Source organism: Pelodiscus sinensis, chromosome 9 (genome assembly GCF_052426305.1).
Source record: "Pelodiscus sinensis isolate ZL-2025 chromosome 9, ASM5242630v1, whole genome shotgun sequence".
In the NCBI taxonomy this organism is placed as follows: Eukaryota; Metazoa; Chordata; order Testudines; family Trionychidae; genus Pelodiscus; species Pelodiscus sinensis.
Window position 1 is genome coordinate 12,274,488 of NC_143060.1, and position 16,847 is coordinate 12,291,334.

The 16,847-nt window shown below is 44.3% G+C and overlaps 1 protein-coding gene across 7 annotated transcripts in view; it reads left to right on the forward strand.

Moving 5' to 3' along the window:
• Positions 1–16,847, forward strand: part of LOC102458989 (nardilysin-like) — a 158,488-nt gene that overhangs the window by 108,345 nt on the left and 33,296 nt on the right. For all 7 annotated transcript variants that reach the window (XR_016350238.1, XR_012905859.2, XR_012905858.2 and 4 more), the window contains 4 exons: positions 13,058–13,220; positions 15,370–15,401; positions 15,750–15,888; positions 16,794–16,841. Coding sequence is in view for 4 of the 7 variants with exons in the window: in XM_075935997.2 (XP_075792112.2) it covers positions 13,058–13,220; positions 15,370–15,401; positions 15,750–15,888; positions 16,794–16,841 (382 nt within the window). In the remaining 3 variants the exon portion in view is untranslated. The remainder of the gene's footprint in view (positions 1–13,057; positions 13,221–15,369; positions 15,402–15,749; positions 15,889–16,793; positions 16,842–16,847) is intronic.

The window sequence follows — 16,847 nt, forward strand, 5'->3', positions numbered from 1 at the left end:
GTGACTTTCGCGCTCTTTTCTGTCTCGCGCGGTCCGGCACCCCACCAGTTCCTCGAGACTGCCTCAGGCTGCAGACGCTTGGAACCGCGCTCCTCATTTCACTCACTGAACTAGATTCCTTCTAGTTCCTCCTTGAACATACACCTCTATTCCTCTTTCCTTTGTGTTTTTCCTCATTTCTTTAGAAAAAACAAAACAAAACAAAACACGGGAATAAGAATAGAGACCACATACTGTTCTTACCTCCCGCCTCTCAGCTGTTCTCCCGTCCGCTCCTTGTATATGGTTGCGTTCCTTTAAAAAAAAAAGGAAGAGATTATCATGATTATGAGGGTTAGCCAGCAGCCTGGGGATTAAGGGGTTAATTACACCTAGCCAGTTGGAGTGACCAGTAGGAATGTAGGTGGGACTTTCAACCTGGGACAAAGGAATTTGTGTTTTTTCCTTTGTCCTTTTGTCTCTCTGGGGGAGTTCTCTGCAGCTACAGAGAGGGACAAGCATGTCTCTCTCTCTCCAAGACACCATTCTTCATTTCCTGTAAGTAGGGTAAAGTTTAGGTAGTTTCGTTAGGTTTTATTGTTTTAAGGATTGGGTATGGGATCTGAGATCTGGCACAGTTTAAAAGATGTTTTGGCTTTTCTTTGTAACTAAGTTCTAGGCCCATGGAGTTTCTCCATGAGTATATTTTGTTACCTTCCTATCTAGTCATTATGCTTACAACAGGAATATTGTTGAAATAATAAAAGTTCTTTCCTTTCTTTTTATTAACCTGGCATTGGTTAATAGTGTGCCCTGATTTTTATTTTAGGGGTGAGATTTCCCAAATGATCTTTCCCCTGGTTTCTTTAGCAACATTTGGGTGGTGGCAGCGGAAGTTTATTCCCAAGATCTAGGTTTTTAAGATTTTGGGGTAAGTTTTATACCAAAGCCTGGTAGATAAGGCTTTGGGGTACACTTGCTGGCCCCCACTTCTGCATTTATCATGCCAGAGTGGGGAAGGAGCCATGACAGAGATAAAGTCAACAGACACATTATCACTATATTACCATTACTTTAGAGATAAAACTACTAATTACTCAGACAACTAAATGTCTCTCCACGACTGCAAACAAGAACTGCCTCAGGGCAACCTGCAAAATGTCAGCTACTAGCTTCAAGAAATGCGGCTCTTGCCGGGAGGCAATGCCAGCCTCCAAGGGCTACTCGGAGTGCATCCGTTGTCTGGGGGAATCTCATGTCCCCCAGAAGTGTACCTACTGTACCAGACTCACCTCCAGGGCTAGAAAGGATAGAGAGAGGCGCTTGCGAATGCTCCTCTTTGATAAAGCCCTGGAGCCGCAACAAACCGACTCTGACCAGCAGCCCCACAAGCGCTGGGCTTCCTCCCAGACTACAGGGCTTCAGAAAAAGCCCAGGATCTCTCCCACGAGATCCCTACCAGCTGCCCTGAACACCAGGGAAAGCCAGCCTGAAAGACCGGGGACTTCTGGCACAGCTAAGTCAGGTCCCCCTGTCTCAGCGGCTTCAAAGCCGAAGCGACCGCGGGAGCCTCTGTATATGCAGGCTCCCCAGGAAGCATTGCCTCCGCCGCTGCCTCTGCCTCCCTTGCACCGCTGAGCCGGCTCCAATATCAGACCCGGAGCTGAACATCATGGCACCAGTACCCGCACCGCTCCCAAGCCTCCGTGCGGTGCCGGACTATGCAGCGCTGATCCGCCGCCCTGCCTGCACAGCGCCGGCTGCTGCCTTTGACCCCCCCCCAGCGCCGATTAGCACCGCGCCGGCTGCCTCTTCTGCACACGCTGGCAGATCAGGGGCTCTGAGTCCTGCTCCTCTGATCTCCCTGTGCCGGACCTGTTCTCGCTCCTGCCTTTTCTCGACGGTACCGTCCTCACCTTCCCATGTGCCTCGTTCTCCACGCCGCTGTACTCATTGGCATGGGTCCCCCCATGCCTCCTCCAGGCTGCCTTCACCATTCCTGGCTGCTGCACCTTCCCACCACAGACACCACTACGGGCAGCTCTCTGCGTCTCCTGCTTCTTCCAGGGCATCAGACATCCGCTCCTGTTCGCCCTGCGCTCCATACCATTACCGATATTACTCCCATTCCAACTATCACGACGACCGCTCACCATGACATGACAGATATTATTGCAATGACCGCCACTCTTGGGACTCCCACAGCGGCTACTCTTATCGATCACGTTCTGCCTATGATTATATATCACGCAGACACTCTCCAACTCCAGCTCCCCTTACCCCTCCACATCATTCAGCGTCACCACCTCATCCTCCATCAGACACGGATTACACTGCCTCCGGGGACCTCCTACCAGGGACTTCCATCCCAGACTTGTCCCCGCCAGATGAGGCAGTCACACCAGGTGACAGCTCTTCACCAGATGACCTCCGTCAGTTCCAAGAGTTGTTTAAGCGAGTAGCTATCACACAAGAGATTCTGCTGCAGGAACTCAAGGACAAGCAGCACAAGCTTTTCAGCATAGGTCACGCCTGGCCATTCCTCTTGACGAGGGCATCCTGGAAGTGGCTGATGAAGTGTGGCATGCTCCAGCATCGGCTCTTCCGACCAACAAGAAATATTTTGTACCACCGAAAGGCATGGAATTCCTCTTTTCCCATCCACAACCTAACTCCCTAGTAGTTGACGCAGCTCAACAGAGGGCTAGAGCCCCACACCTCAAACAACAGAGCTCCGATAAGGACGTAAAGAGACTTGACCTCCTGGTCAGGAATGTCTACACTTCAGCAACGCTATTCCTCAGAATTACCAATTACTTGGAGCATCTCTCCAATCACACCTTTGATACGTTTTCATGCCTCACCCCCCTCATGGATCATCTCCCTGATTTTAAGAAATTGATCTTGAGGTCAGTAATCCAAGAGGGCTACACATCAGCGAGAACATCCCTCCAAGTAGCTATGGATGTTGCTGACCCCGCTGCTTGCTCCACTGCTACTGCCATTGTTATGCACAGAGCTTCTTTCCTTCAAGCGGCGGGAGTTCCGAAGGAACTACAGGCCAAAGTCGAAGACTTACCCTTCGACAACCTTGCAAACTCTGGGGATGTACACTCCCCCCTTTAAGAGACGCCGGTACTCACCATACCAGCGCAGCTATGACTACTCCTACATCAGATATCAGTGGCAGCAACACCACCAGCAACAGAGGCCCTTCGACAACCAATGCTCTTGCCAGAGGCCTCAGCGATGCCGAAACCCAAATGGCAGGACGAACATGCCTCCCAAGAACAAGCAACAGGTTTGATGCGTTGGTCGGGGGCGAGCAGACAGTCACGGGCAGCATCACGAATCGTACGACCCAGCTCTTTCACCACCGTCTGAGGCCCTTTCTACATTAATGGGCAAAAATCACTACGGACGGATGGGTCCTCGAGATTGTTCAATCTGGTTACCCTATCCCTTTCATAGCCATCCCACCAACCACCCCTCCCACCCCGTCCCTCTTCAGGGACCCCTCTCACGAGACCCTCCTCTGACTAGAAGGTGACCGCCTTCTCTCTCTGGGTGCCATAGAGCCAGTCCCAAAGGATTTCAGGAACAGGGGCTTTTACTCACATTATTTCCTCACCCAGAAGAGGTCTGGAGGTTGGCGCCCCATCCTAGATCTCCGCCATTTGAACAAATATCTCAAGAAACAGTGATTCAAAATGACAACTTTAGTGCCATAATCCCTGCGTTAGATCCACAGGACTGGTTTGCCGCCCTCGACCACCAGGACGCCTATTTCCACGTTCCTATCCATCCAGCTCACAGGAGGTTCTTGCACTTCGTCCTGGCAAAGGACCACTTTCAATACAAGGTCCTCCCCTTCGGGCTATCGTCAGCCCCCAGGGTGTTTTCAAAGGTTCTATCCGTGGTCACGGCCTTTCTCCGACGCCAAGGGGTACTCATCTTCCCTTACCTGGATGATTGCCTACTCCAGGGCCCTTCTGCACACAAGGTCTCCCAGATGGTTCACCTCACGAGGCAAGTCTTTCAATCGCTCAGACTCCTCCTCAACAAGCAAAAGTCCGTTTTGCACCCCACTCAGAACATCGAGTTCATTGGGGCCTGCCTGGACTCAGTTGCCAGCACAGCGTTCCTACCCTTACAGAGATTTCAAGCCATCCAAGACCTCATTCGCACCATCACCGTCAGCCCTACCGTTCCACTCATCACATGCCTCAGACTGATGGGTCATATGGCCGCCACAACATACATGGTGAAAAACGCCAGACTACATCTCCGCACCCTTCAGTACTGGCTGACTCTCGTATACGACCACACCAGATACGATCTCCACAGGCTGGTAACGCCGCTACCTGGCGTTCTCCAGTCACTCCTATGGTGGACCAGCCACACAAACCTACTGTCAGGTATACCTTTCCATCAGCAGGAGCCACTCCACCAAATCACAACGGATGCCTCCGTACTAGGCTGGGGGGCTCACATGGGCTCCCTCTTAGTCCAAGGCCAATGGTCCCCACAAGAAGCACAGCTACACATAAATCTTCTAGAGCTACACGCCATTTTCAATGCATGCAAATCCTTCCTCATCTACATTTGAAACACCACAGTGAGGATTCTCACGGACAGCATCACAGCCGTGTATAACTTGAATCTCCAAGGCAGCGCTTGCTCCCGTTCCCTATGCATGGAAGCCATCCACTTTTGGAACTGGTGCATTCGCCACGGAACAACACCTACGGCATCCTACTTACCTGGCACCACAAATGTGACGGCAGATTTCCTGAGCAGACACTTCCATGTGAAGCACAAATGGGAAATGCACGATGGCGTCCTACGCGAGATCTTCCAACATTGGGGTACTCCCCAAGTGGACCTCTTTGCAACTCCCGCCAATACAAAATGCCGCAAGTACTGCACCAGGGCAGGCGTAGGCCGCGCATCCCTGGGGGATGCCTTCCTTATAACTTGGCGCGGACCCCTCCTCTATGCATTCCTCCCCATACCTCTGATCCCCAAAGTCCTTCAGAAGCTGAAGGCGGACAGGGCAACGCTAATCCTCATAGCCCCGGGCTGGCCTCGCCAGCACTGGTTTCCCTTCCTCCACCGTCTCTCCGTGCGGACACCGATCCGCCTTCCGCCTCTCCACAATCTCCTCACACAAGACCAAGGACAACTGAAACACCCCCAGATACAAATGCTGAACCTAACACCATGATTCCTAACTGCCTGACTCCATTCGAATCCCTCTGCTCTGTTCCAGTCCAGCACGTCCTAGTACACAGTAGACAACAAATCACGAGAAAAACTTACCTTCACAAGTGGCGCAGATTCTCCTCCTGATGTACCTCGAACCACCACGATCCGACATGTCCGTCGATCCCCTCCGTCCTGGACTACGCGTTGCACCTAAAGAACAAATAGATAGATGGCCTTTCTGTCTTCACCCATCCTACTACTAAGAGATTTCTCAAGGGCCTTACCAACATGGCCCCACCGCACGACCCAGTCCCACCGGTGTAGAGCCTGGATGTAATCCTCGACTCCCTAATGAGGCCGCTGTTTGAGCCTCTGGCGACTGTATCCTTGCATTTCCTCACTTTGAAAACCATTTTCCTGCTTGCCATAACATCGGCATGCAGAGTGAGCGAGCTTTCCGCCATGATAGCCACGACACTATATACATTTTTCCGTAAGGATGGAGTAGTCTTGAGACTACACCCAAGATTCATACCCAAAATTGTCTCCCATTTCCATGTCAACGAACCAGTGATCCTGCCAACCTTTTTCCCGAAGCCCCATGCCTCACCACGAGAAGCGGCCCTACACTCCTTGGACACCCGCAGGACCTTAGCATTCTACATAGCTTGCACTAAACCTTTCAGGCGTACGGACCACTTATTCGTCTCCCTGGCACACAGGTCAAAGGGTCAACGCCTATCTTCCCAGAGGATTTCCAATCTTGTAACCTCATGCATAATGCAATCGTATGCAGCGAAAGGCTTATCCCTTCCATCCCAATCACGCACCCACTCCACTAGAGCCCTGCCACATCTATAGCATTTCATAGAGGGATATCTCTGAAGGACATCTGCAGGACGGCGACCTGGTCCTCACATGAGACCTTCGCCAAACGCTATTCTGTTTCTCTAAACACTCGTTCAGATGGGGCAGTGGTGACGGCGGTGCTCTCCACAGCAGATAAATAGGGACTCCTTGCCCTCCTTCCATTCTGGCGATTACTGCTATGCAGTCACCCATAATGGAGCACCTGCGGGGACATCCCCAAAGAAGAAAGCGAAATTACTCACCTTCGGTGCAGTAACTGTCGTTCTTCGAGGTGGTGTCCCCGCGGGTGCTCCACTACCCACCCTCCTCCCCACTTCGGAGTCTTCTCTCTCTCTGCTCTTGTCTCTTCCGGACTCTGAGGCGGTCTCAAGGAACTGGCGGGGGGCCGGACTGCGCGAGACAGAAAAGAGTGCAAAAGCACATGCGCGGTCCGGCCGAACACTGCCCATCACAAGCTTCCGTCTGCGGCACTGGGGCAAGCCCAGCACCCCATAGTGGAGCACCCATGGGGACACCATCTCGAAGATCGACAGTTACTGCACCGAAGGTGAGTAACTTCACTTGTTCCATCGATCCCAGATTATCACAGACATTTTGGAGCAGAGGTAGGACATCTGCAGGACGGATTCAGGGCAGATTAACCCGTACTTTAGTAATTCTGGTTAAGATTAGCTGAAATTGTGCTTGTCAGAGAGCTTTGATAAAAGTTCAGTATTTGAAGTTGTTGTACCAAATAAAAGCAAGCAGGATTTTATGAGGGGGATAAGGCAAAAAGCCACATTTATTGTAAAGATAATAATAAAAACAAAGAAAAGATAGAAGCAAATAACGTTGTTTAACTACTTATTCCTAACACTACTTAACCCTTATACACTTGTATGTATATTATATATATATATAACCATTCATTCATACATCCATTCATTCAAGTTCTGTGTATAGTTACCAGCCTGGAAGTTGCTTGTGACAGAATACTGGCCAGGTACTCTGTACACAAGTGATGGTAGTGGGGAGCGAAGTCCTGATCAGATGCGCATCTGAAGCTCCTGGTGGGCTGGCAGCAGAACCTTGGACTCTGATTCCATAGTTTTTTAGTCCAGTTCTTATAGGAATTTCTTCCTATGCCAGTCTATGGAAATTGCTGTATCATGCTGATGTCTCCAGGGTGGCTGCCAGGTGCTCATCAGTGATCTCATCGGGTGGACCTCCAGTTTCTCCACTTGACACCTTTTGGTTGCACTGGCACCTGACGCCTTCTTCAGCCCTTTGTTGCTGTATTCTCAGGCTGGCACCTCTCAGAGCCATTCATTCATCATCCAAGCACTCTCTCATACATTCATACAGTATTTTGTATAATAATAAAAGTTGTAGTTACAGAAAGTTTCTGGGTGGTATTGCTTAAAACATTCTCTGACTGCTAAGTAAAGTTAACAATGCCCTTAGACAATTACAGGGCTTGGCTCCCATAGCAGAGTTAGTGGCTTGACAATGCATTGTTACAATGTATCTCTGCAATGTCAATTTCAAGCAGCCCCTTGCACAAGCTTGCGCATGCCCTGGAGCACAGGGGGGGGGGGGGGGGAGAGCTGTTTCTGGCTACATAGGATTATATTCTTAACAGTTAGGATTATATTTTTAACAGTTCTAAGTTACATGACCTAATATATTATATTCTAAAGGGGCAATAATAATCATAAATCTAAACATTTAACAATCTTAACAAATAATAATAATAATAATAAGAATCCTAATAAATCTAAACACTTTAAGTTGTGGGGAACAAATTATGGGGAGTCACTTCCATTTGGGGGAATCACATTTTTAATACATTAATATGTTATCCCTACATACTCCCCCTTTTGACACTACGATATCTGGTATACTCGTAGTGTCACTTTGTATTTAATCTGTTTAAGAGAAGGTATCGTGAGGCAACATGTGTTTGATTGTAATGTAACAAATGTTCTTTTTTTTATCCAGGTTAGGTGACTTGCCCAGAGCGAGAGAAAATAGTGATTTTATCCAGGGCAGCTTGGGCAACAGTTTGAAACCCAATTAACAGTGCATGAATGTATGTGCTCTTATCCCACATAGTGTAGGCATCTTTGCATTTAGCCCTGAAAACAAAATTGGTGGTGTGCCTCAGTTTCCCTTTTCACATCACACACCAATTTTGGAATTCCCCTTTCTCAGGTGAGAAGCTTCAACACTAATTACAAGTACTAACAGTAAAATACCAGTGTTACAAGGCTTTTGAACATACAATGTGCTCTTGGGTACATTTTTTTAACCATTTCCAGGGTTTTGGTACAAAATCCTGCACATTGAACATTGTTACATTCTTAGTAACTGCAGTACAGTGGTTATGAAAGTTAGCATAAGTAGCAGGAACAAATTCATCCCAAGTGTACGCTGACAATTTTGGGTTTTTAGGTTGAAAAGTCTGCAGCCTTCTTTGGCCACATAGGTCTTGCCCCATTGCCCTGTTGTTTTAAATGCAAAGCTCCCTCTTTCAAAGACAAAAGGCCTGGCTGGGTGTGCCTCCCCTGGGAACACTCCTGTCCCAAATACACTGACTTCCCAGCAAGCTGGTTATACCCAGTCACTTGGTTGCCAGACTGCTCCAATTCCCTGGCTGATTCTGCCTCTTCTGAAACAACTATCAGTCCCTCTGAGATCTCTCCACAGCCATTTACACTGGGTTTTTCTAAATGCAGTTAACATGTTTAATGCTTATTGAACCTTTCCTGCCTAGGGCAGATTATTTTTAACACAGTATACTAGTTAGTTAGACAGACAGACAGACATGAGACAAACACAAAACATAAAACAATCTTTGTTGCAACAATACATCCATGGTGTTGTAGGGTATTTAGCTGGTACCAGCTTGTCCTGATTTTCTGAAAGACAAAACAAGAACATACTTCTACCCCTTTGGGGGTGGCATTATTATTTACATACTTTCTCTTTTTATTTTACAAATATGCTTTCATGTCTCTTTGCTTACAATTACTCCTATAGTTAAATATTTTTGTTTTGTAGCAAAACAGGTTTCAATGGTTTTTACCCCTTCTTGTGGGTGAATTACCCCACTGTGTAATTATTAAATTTAGGAGGTGTACTTTAGTTTTTCTCTTATACAGCAGACTAAGTTAGTAAGTTTCTGCTGTGTTAGGGTTATGAATAGAGAGTAGCCAAGAAGCATTATTACTATAATGCTGGGAGGGTTTTAAGTGTGAGATGTGTTTCCAATGATTATTTTAACATTTTAAAGGTTTTTCTTTTTAAAAAAAAAAAAAGAAAATCATGTACATATTACAGGGTTAATTATGAACATTAGCATTAAATAACAAGTAGCCCTGTGGATCTTACCAATAGGTGTTTAAGTATCCTGTGATAGCATGCCTTTTATTTAGACAACTTAGCTTTGAGACCAGTGTGTTTAAAACCATCTTGAAATTTTTCCATATGCAGACCCCTTTTTGTTCTGGTCTCAGGTAGTTTGCTAATCAAACTATTTATTTACCTGCAAACTTTTTTTTTTTTTTTTTTTTTTTTTTTTTTTTTTTTTTGTGCTGCCAGCTAGGGCATTTGCACCACAGACACTTTCTGGCTTGCTTTTAGATTAAAAGCTGTTTGTAGCTTTGTCTTAAAAAGGGACACAATAACTTTTGCCAGAGATTTACAGTTTTGAGTTTTTACTTTAAGTTCTGCTTTCTCACACAGCAACCTGAAAAGGAAATTACAACCTGTTGTGGCTCCTGGAGCCTTCACAGGATTTTGATTTGTTTCCAGTTTTTACCTCCTTCTACAAAATACATTGCATGTTACAGGAAAATGTGCATTCTTTGTTTATGATGTTATTTAGCCATATTAATTTTTGCATCGGGTGTAACTATTTCTTTTATGCTTACTGAGTTTTCCTATACTTCTATTAAACAACTTGGTATGAAATGGCTTTACTAAAAACAAAACAAACCAATTTGTTTTAAGCATACAAAACAGTTTACTAACCTACAAAACAGGAGTTCTGGATCTTAAAAACCTTACCTACTATTTACACTGTATTTACACACAGATACATGCATATATTCTCTGAATATTTCTAACACTATTTTTACATACCTGTACAAAGATTACATTCACTTTTATTCATTTGGGGGTACGTAAGTTCCCAATAGAACCCTCTTGAAGTTTTTTTTAGTTAAATTTGCCTGGATTATTTACAGACACTCTTTTGGAAAAGGGCCCCTTTTTCCTTCAGAATGGCTGCAAAGAAACCAAGAATTCTTTTCCTATAACATTTTAGCATTTTCACAACTGCTCAATTTCCTCCAGACTCTGTAGAGTTAACTTTTCTGTGTTTTTTTTTTCTTAAAACACTTTCTTATTTCTTAAAATGAAAACTGGCCTTGCTTCAGATATTACTTCTTGTAAGTATTGTTTTAAGAATTTAGATTTTCAGTGCCTGTACTTACTGCTTTTTCCCAGTTTTACCACAAAGCCTTCAATCTATCTTTTGCCTGCCTGCTTGTCTGGGCCTGATCCTGTTTTTTGTTGTTGAATGGCCCTTTTCCATGGACACAGGCTTTGTCCCATTACCAGTTTAGCAAGGAGGGTGGCCTTGTTCACTAAACCCCACACCTCCTGGTCCTTTTTCTTTTTCTTAAAGCATATTCCTGAAAACTTTGAGAGTGCTACTTTAACTTTCAGTACCCATCCTTAAGGGAATTTAGCTGTGTCTGGGTACTGAGGGACAGACATTTCCACCTTTTTGCTTTTGCAGCAGAGGCTTTTACATTTTGCAGTTTCCTATTTGAATTTTTATAATTAGTTAATTTGAGGAACACCTCATTACAGGTTTTATAGGAGCCAAACTGAATCTGTGTTTTCTTTTCCCTTTTTCTTTTGGGTTTAGCTTTTCCTGCAGAGAGATATTTTTTTTTCTTCTTTGCAGGTAGCTAAGTGGAGGTAACTGTTATTACATGCCTCCCATAATAGCCAAATTGCTGCTGCATCTTCTTTGGCAGCATTAGAAGGTTTGTACATGAGGATATACTGTGCCAATCTATCCTCTAGGTCCAAAACATTACAAACATTTTCGAGGGCTTGTCCAAGGACTGTGCCCATATCTCTGAAGGATTTGTTTAAAGGGTGTTATTTCTTTATAAAAGGTGAGGTTTGAGCTCCTTCAAACTCTATTCCTCCCTCTGAGACTGCTTTCCCTGGACTTTTCTTAAACATCTTTAATACTTGTGTAGTTTCCTTTATCACCCCTGAACCCTTGCAGCGAGTGACACAGCCTAGACTATTAATTAATAATCGTAGCTTCTTTTTACAGCCTAAATTATTTTAATAATTGTAGCTTCTAGTTATACAGCCTAGATTATTTCAATAGTCGTAGCTTCTATTTACAGCCTAAATTATTTCAATAATTGTAGCTTCTAGTTATACAGCCTAGATTATTCCAATGAATAATCGTAGCTTCAAGTTACACAGCCTAGATTATTTCAATGAATAATCGTAGCTTCTATTTACAGCCTAAATTATTTCAATAATTGTAGCTTCTAGTTACACAGCCTAGATTATTTCAATAAATAACCGTAGCTTCTCTTTATTATGAGCTCTTTTGTGAAGCCTCTACCCTCTGGAGGTCAGCAGGCTTTGGTTAACCAAAAAAAAAAAAAAAAGAGAGAAAAAGAAAAAAAAATAGAACTGCTCTCTGTAGAGTCAGCTGTGTGCACACCAATGTCCACAATACCTGAGGCACTTTACCAATATTCCCCCTTTCGCATTCTCCACCAAAATGTTGTACCAAATAAAAGCAAGCAGGATTTTATGAGGGGGATAAGGCAAAAAGCCACATTTATTGTAAAGATAATAATAAAAACAAAGAAAAGATAGAAGCAAATAACGTTGTTTAACTACTTATTCCTAACACTACTTAACCCTTATACACTTGTATGTATATTATATATATATATAACCATTCATTCATACATCCATTCATTCAAGTTCTGTGTATAGTTACCAGCCTGGAAGTTGCTTGTGACAGAATACTGGCCAGGTACTCTGTACACAAGTGATGGTAGTGGGGAGCGAAGTCCTGATCAGATGCGCATCTGAAGCTCCTGGTGGGCTGGCAGCAGAACCTTGGACTCTGATTCCATAGTTTTTTAGTCCAGTTCTTATAGGAATTTCTTCCTATGCCAGTCTATGGAAATTGCTGTATCATGCTGATGTCTCCAGGGTGGCTGCCAGGTGCTCATCAGTGATCTCATCGGGTGGACCTCCAGTTTCTCCACTTGACACCTTTTGGTTGCACTGGCACCTGACGCCTTCTTCAGCCCTTTGTTGCTGTATTCTCAGGCTGGCACCTCTCAGAGCCATTCATTCATCATCCAAGCACTCTCTCATACATTCATACAGTATTTTGTATAATAATAAAAGTTGTAGTTACAGAAAGTTTCTGGGTGGTATTGCTTAAAACATTCTCTGACTGCTAAGTAAAGTTAACAATGCCCTTAGACAATTACAGGGCTTGGCTCCCATAGCAGAGTTAGTGGCTTGACAATGCATTGTTACAATGTATCTCTGCAATGTCAATTTCAAGCAGCCCCTTGCACAAGCTTGCGCATGCCCTGGAGCACAGGGGGGGGGGGGGGGGAGAGCTGTTTCTGGCTACATAGGATTATATTCTTAACAGTTAGGATTATATTTTTAACAGTTCTAAGTTACATGACCTAATATATTATATTCTAAAGGGGCAATAATAATCATAAATCTAAACATTTAACAATCTTAACAAATAATAATAATAATAATAAGAATCCTAATAAATCTAAACACTTTAAGTTGTGGGGAACAAATTATGGGGAGTCACTTCCATTTGGGGGAATCACATTTTTAATACATTAATATGTTATCCCTACAAAGTCCCTGTTGGACAACATATTCTGAATTTGACAATTTAAGTATTCTTTTTTGTTATTTGTTACAGAGATGTGCGTTCTTTAATTCTGGAGTATGGCAAGTGGTCCATGATAGACAGATATAGGAGATTAATGAAGGGCCTTTACTCTGAGTCTCTATCATCATTTGTTAAAAGCTTCAAATCACAACTATATGTGGAAGGGCTAGTGCAAGGAAACTTCACAAGCAGAGTGAGTATTACCTTCAGCAGCTAAACCTGAACTCTCTTTAGCCTTTCCTTAAACCACCATTTTTAGAAGTTGTTCAAACAAAATTGCCACAGATTCTATTTATAACACTATTTTGCCAGCCTCTAACCATGATTGTACTAGCAGCTTTAGAGATATATTAAACCAGTGCAATTCTCTCTCCCTTTTAACACCATGGGACATAGAATGTAGACTGGCCACTACTGATTTTTTTCACCATGTTGTTTAGCAATTTTTAAACTCTGTGGTGGTAAAAAAAGCCAAAGTTTGTTCACACTTGTGCTCTCAGTAGATGTTGAACCTTCCTAATCTGGCACCCTGGGGACCTGACCATTCCTGAATGAGTGAGTTTGCCAGAGCAGGGGAAGGCAAATCCAGCCCCAGCTGCCATAGCCCCCTCCACAGCCCGAGCTATGGTCCCCTCCTCCCAGATTAGGGATGTGAAAGGTTAGTCAGTTAACTGGTAAGCCTCACCCTTTAATGGGTGCGGCTTACCAATTCTGGTTAACCAGTTGGGGCTGGAGCAGCTCCCTGCCAGCACTGGGCATTCCAGTCCCATAGGGCCTGCCAAGGACACAGGCCCTCCAGCCCTGCTGGAGCAGCCCCTGTCTGCAGCTGGCCTGGGAATGCATGTCACTTCTGGAGCAGCCCCAGCCTGAGGCAGAGGAGCCACTTCAGCCCATCCATGGCAGATGGGTGGGATACTCCAGCCCAGCTGGGATGGAGCACCCTCCCGTACTCACCTCCATCCCTTTTTTAATTACTTAGTCAGTTAAACATCACATTTAACTGGTTAACCAATTAAACAGGATTTTACATTCCTATCCCGGACCGGCTCCACTTCCAGCCCTGGCCAGGCTGCAATCCCCGCTGCTGCCGGCCCCAGGTGAGCTGCCAGGCCCACTGCTGCCAGCCAGGCTAGGGCTGCCTGCCACAGTCTGGCTCCTGGCCGCCTGCCCTGCTGCCATCATCCCTCCTCAGGCTGCCCACCTCAACCAGATTTCCAGCTGTCGGCCCTGTCCAGGCTGCTGGTCCCACTGCCACTGGCCCTAGCTGGACACTTGGCCCTATGGTCTAGATCAGAGAGTCCCAGTTTAGAGAGGTTCAACCTGTATTTGTTACCAGTGGAGCTCCTGCGGTGCTGGTACAACTGGGGGAAACTTCTCTAAACTGCCATTGTAAATACAGACTATGTAGCCAGGTCAAATCATGTTAAACCTCACTACGGACCAATTCCGTTATATTTAATCACAGGAAATTCCTATTGAAGTCAGTGGGGGCTTTTCCTGAGAACTGCTAGATCCAGGCATAGGTCTGACGTATTCTAACTGGTTTTCTTAAACATGGACATAACAGGGTTTGGATCCATTGATGCAGTGTCACAAACCTCGTGTGGGCAGCGAGTATGGGGCATGAACCCACTTGCTGTCTTCACTTTGTGTTAATCAATTTTTCCTTTATTGGTAACATTTGTCCTTGGATTGCCAAGCCCTTTGGGAAATCCACCATTATATTGGTGGTGGTGGGAAAGGGATTCTTATAATGACAAACATTGGCATTTATGGACATGGGCTATTAGGAGAAATTGTGGTTTAGCTGCGGACATTATGGAGTCGTTGAGATAATGTTTTGCATTAGGTGCTGTAGTTTGAATTAAATGAATTTCAAGACCCTGGATGCCCTGCAAGTTGCACAATGAGGTCCTGCAGCACTCACCATAAGCTCTGCTTTTCCCCTCTTGTTTGCTGGCACTGCCCCAGCCAAGCTGCTTCTTTCCAACTTATTCCTTTTGCACATGAATCTGAGCAGATTGTAAGCCATTTTTCTCATTTCCTGTCTTCTTTTTTGGCTTCCACATTGGCCTTTCAAGAGACTGGTTTGGAGGTGTCTGTTTCTTCCTACAGCATAATAGAAGAGACCATGCTGTCACTTTGTAAGGGAAGGGAGAGACTTGGTTCTGGACTAACATCTTGCTGAAATGCTGTACTGTGTGCCAAGGCTATGGGGAACTGGACAGTTCAGTGATTGCTGGCCCATTTCTGGATAGATATAGAATGTATTGGGTCTGTTGCTTAAAGGCCTATTAATCCCTTTCTTCTAAATAAAACTATGTTTATGTTTTATCTCCTAGGAATCAAAGGATTTTCTGAATTATATTATTTTGTGAGTATCTTTTTTTTTTTGGTTCTTTTACGTTTCACAAAGATATTGGTTATCATTTTCTTTTCTTTTGTGGATTGGAAAGAATGTTGGAAGCACAATTTGAATCTCCTGTTTTTCAAAAGAAATGTAGTAACTGTATTGTCACTATTTATTATCTGAAAATGTTCTGGTTTTGGTGTTCACATCTGATAGTGGTTCAAGTAGAATGTGATTTTAGTTTTGTTGTAGGAGGGAGAGGGGATTGAGGCTATTTTGAAAATTGAGACATCTAGATTATGAAAATTATGGTTCTTTGGTTTGGTTAAGAAATGGCAAGTGTTTGACCATTTCCTGTTTGGACTCCTTCAGAAAACTGCAGTTCAGTCCCTTGCCACACCCATGTCCTGTTCAGTTTCGGGTGGTAGATCTGCCAAACACACACCTACTCTGCAAGGTGAAAAGCCTTAACAGAGGTGATGCCAACTCTGAAGTGACAGTCTATTATCAGGTAATGTATTTAGCATTTGAGTAAGCTCATTTATTCTCCTCATAGTGATTGCTGCTACTTGTTATGCAGATGGCTTTCCTGATCCAGACTGCACAATTCTAAATTACTATATTAAGCAGTGTTTCTCAGGTGTTTTTTATAAAGTACCCCTTTAAAAAAAAAAGAATAAGTACCCTATTTTTTAAAAAAATATAAGTACCCCCCCAGACACACACAAACATTTTCTACCATTGCAGCACATTTGTTTAAACAACTTAATCGTAGCCGGGTGGGTGATTAAATTTTTAGGTGTAAAAAGTACAAAAATAAAGCAGCGCTATAAAACTTTAAAAAAAAATCCGTTTTCTCCAAATTTCAGTTGTGTTGATGTATCTTCCAGACTTCTCTCAAGTACGCATAAGGGTACTCATACCACTGGTTGAGAAACACTGATATTAAGAACATATCTTGAATTTTAGTGATCCCATAAACACATGAACAAGTTGGTAAAACCTCTTCAATAACATTATAGCCTGTATTATTTTTTGTGTGAATGTTATAGATCTACTATGCCTTATGCAGGCATTCCATCCACTTCCATCTTGATATTGCCTTCTTTCCTCATCTTTTCTCCCCCCAGATTGTGTCTGTTGATGCCTCCTGTTCTTCGATTACCTCAAGATTGTGTTTTCACCCTTTCTGGTCCCTTTATCTTCCATTCATAAGGCTATTTTGAAGACACATTAGAGGCCAGAAAGTCTCAAATTGCTTTTTTATTGCAAATTGCAGTGTACTTAATAGTAAAACATACTCTGAGTGGTTCTCAGCCTTTGTCTTAAAAGGGCCCCTTTAGTGACTTGGACCATAATTCTTAGCTCCATGAGCAACCCCTAAACTGTTTTCAGTTAATGTTTTTGTTCTTTTAGTCTGGGGCTAGAAGTTTAAGAGAATACACCCTTATGGAGCTACTTGTGGTAAGT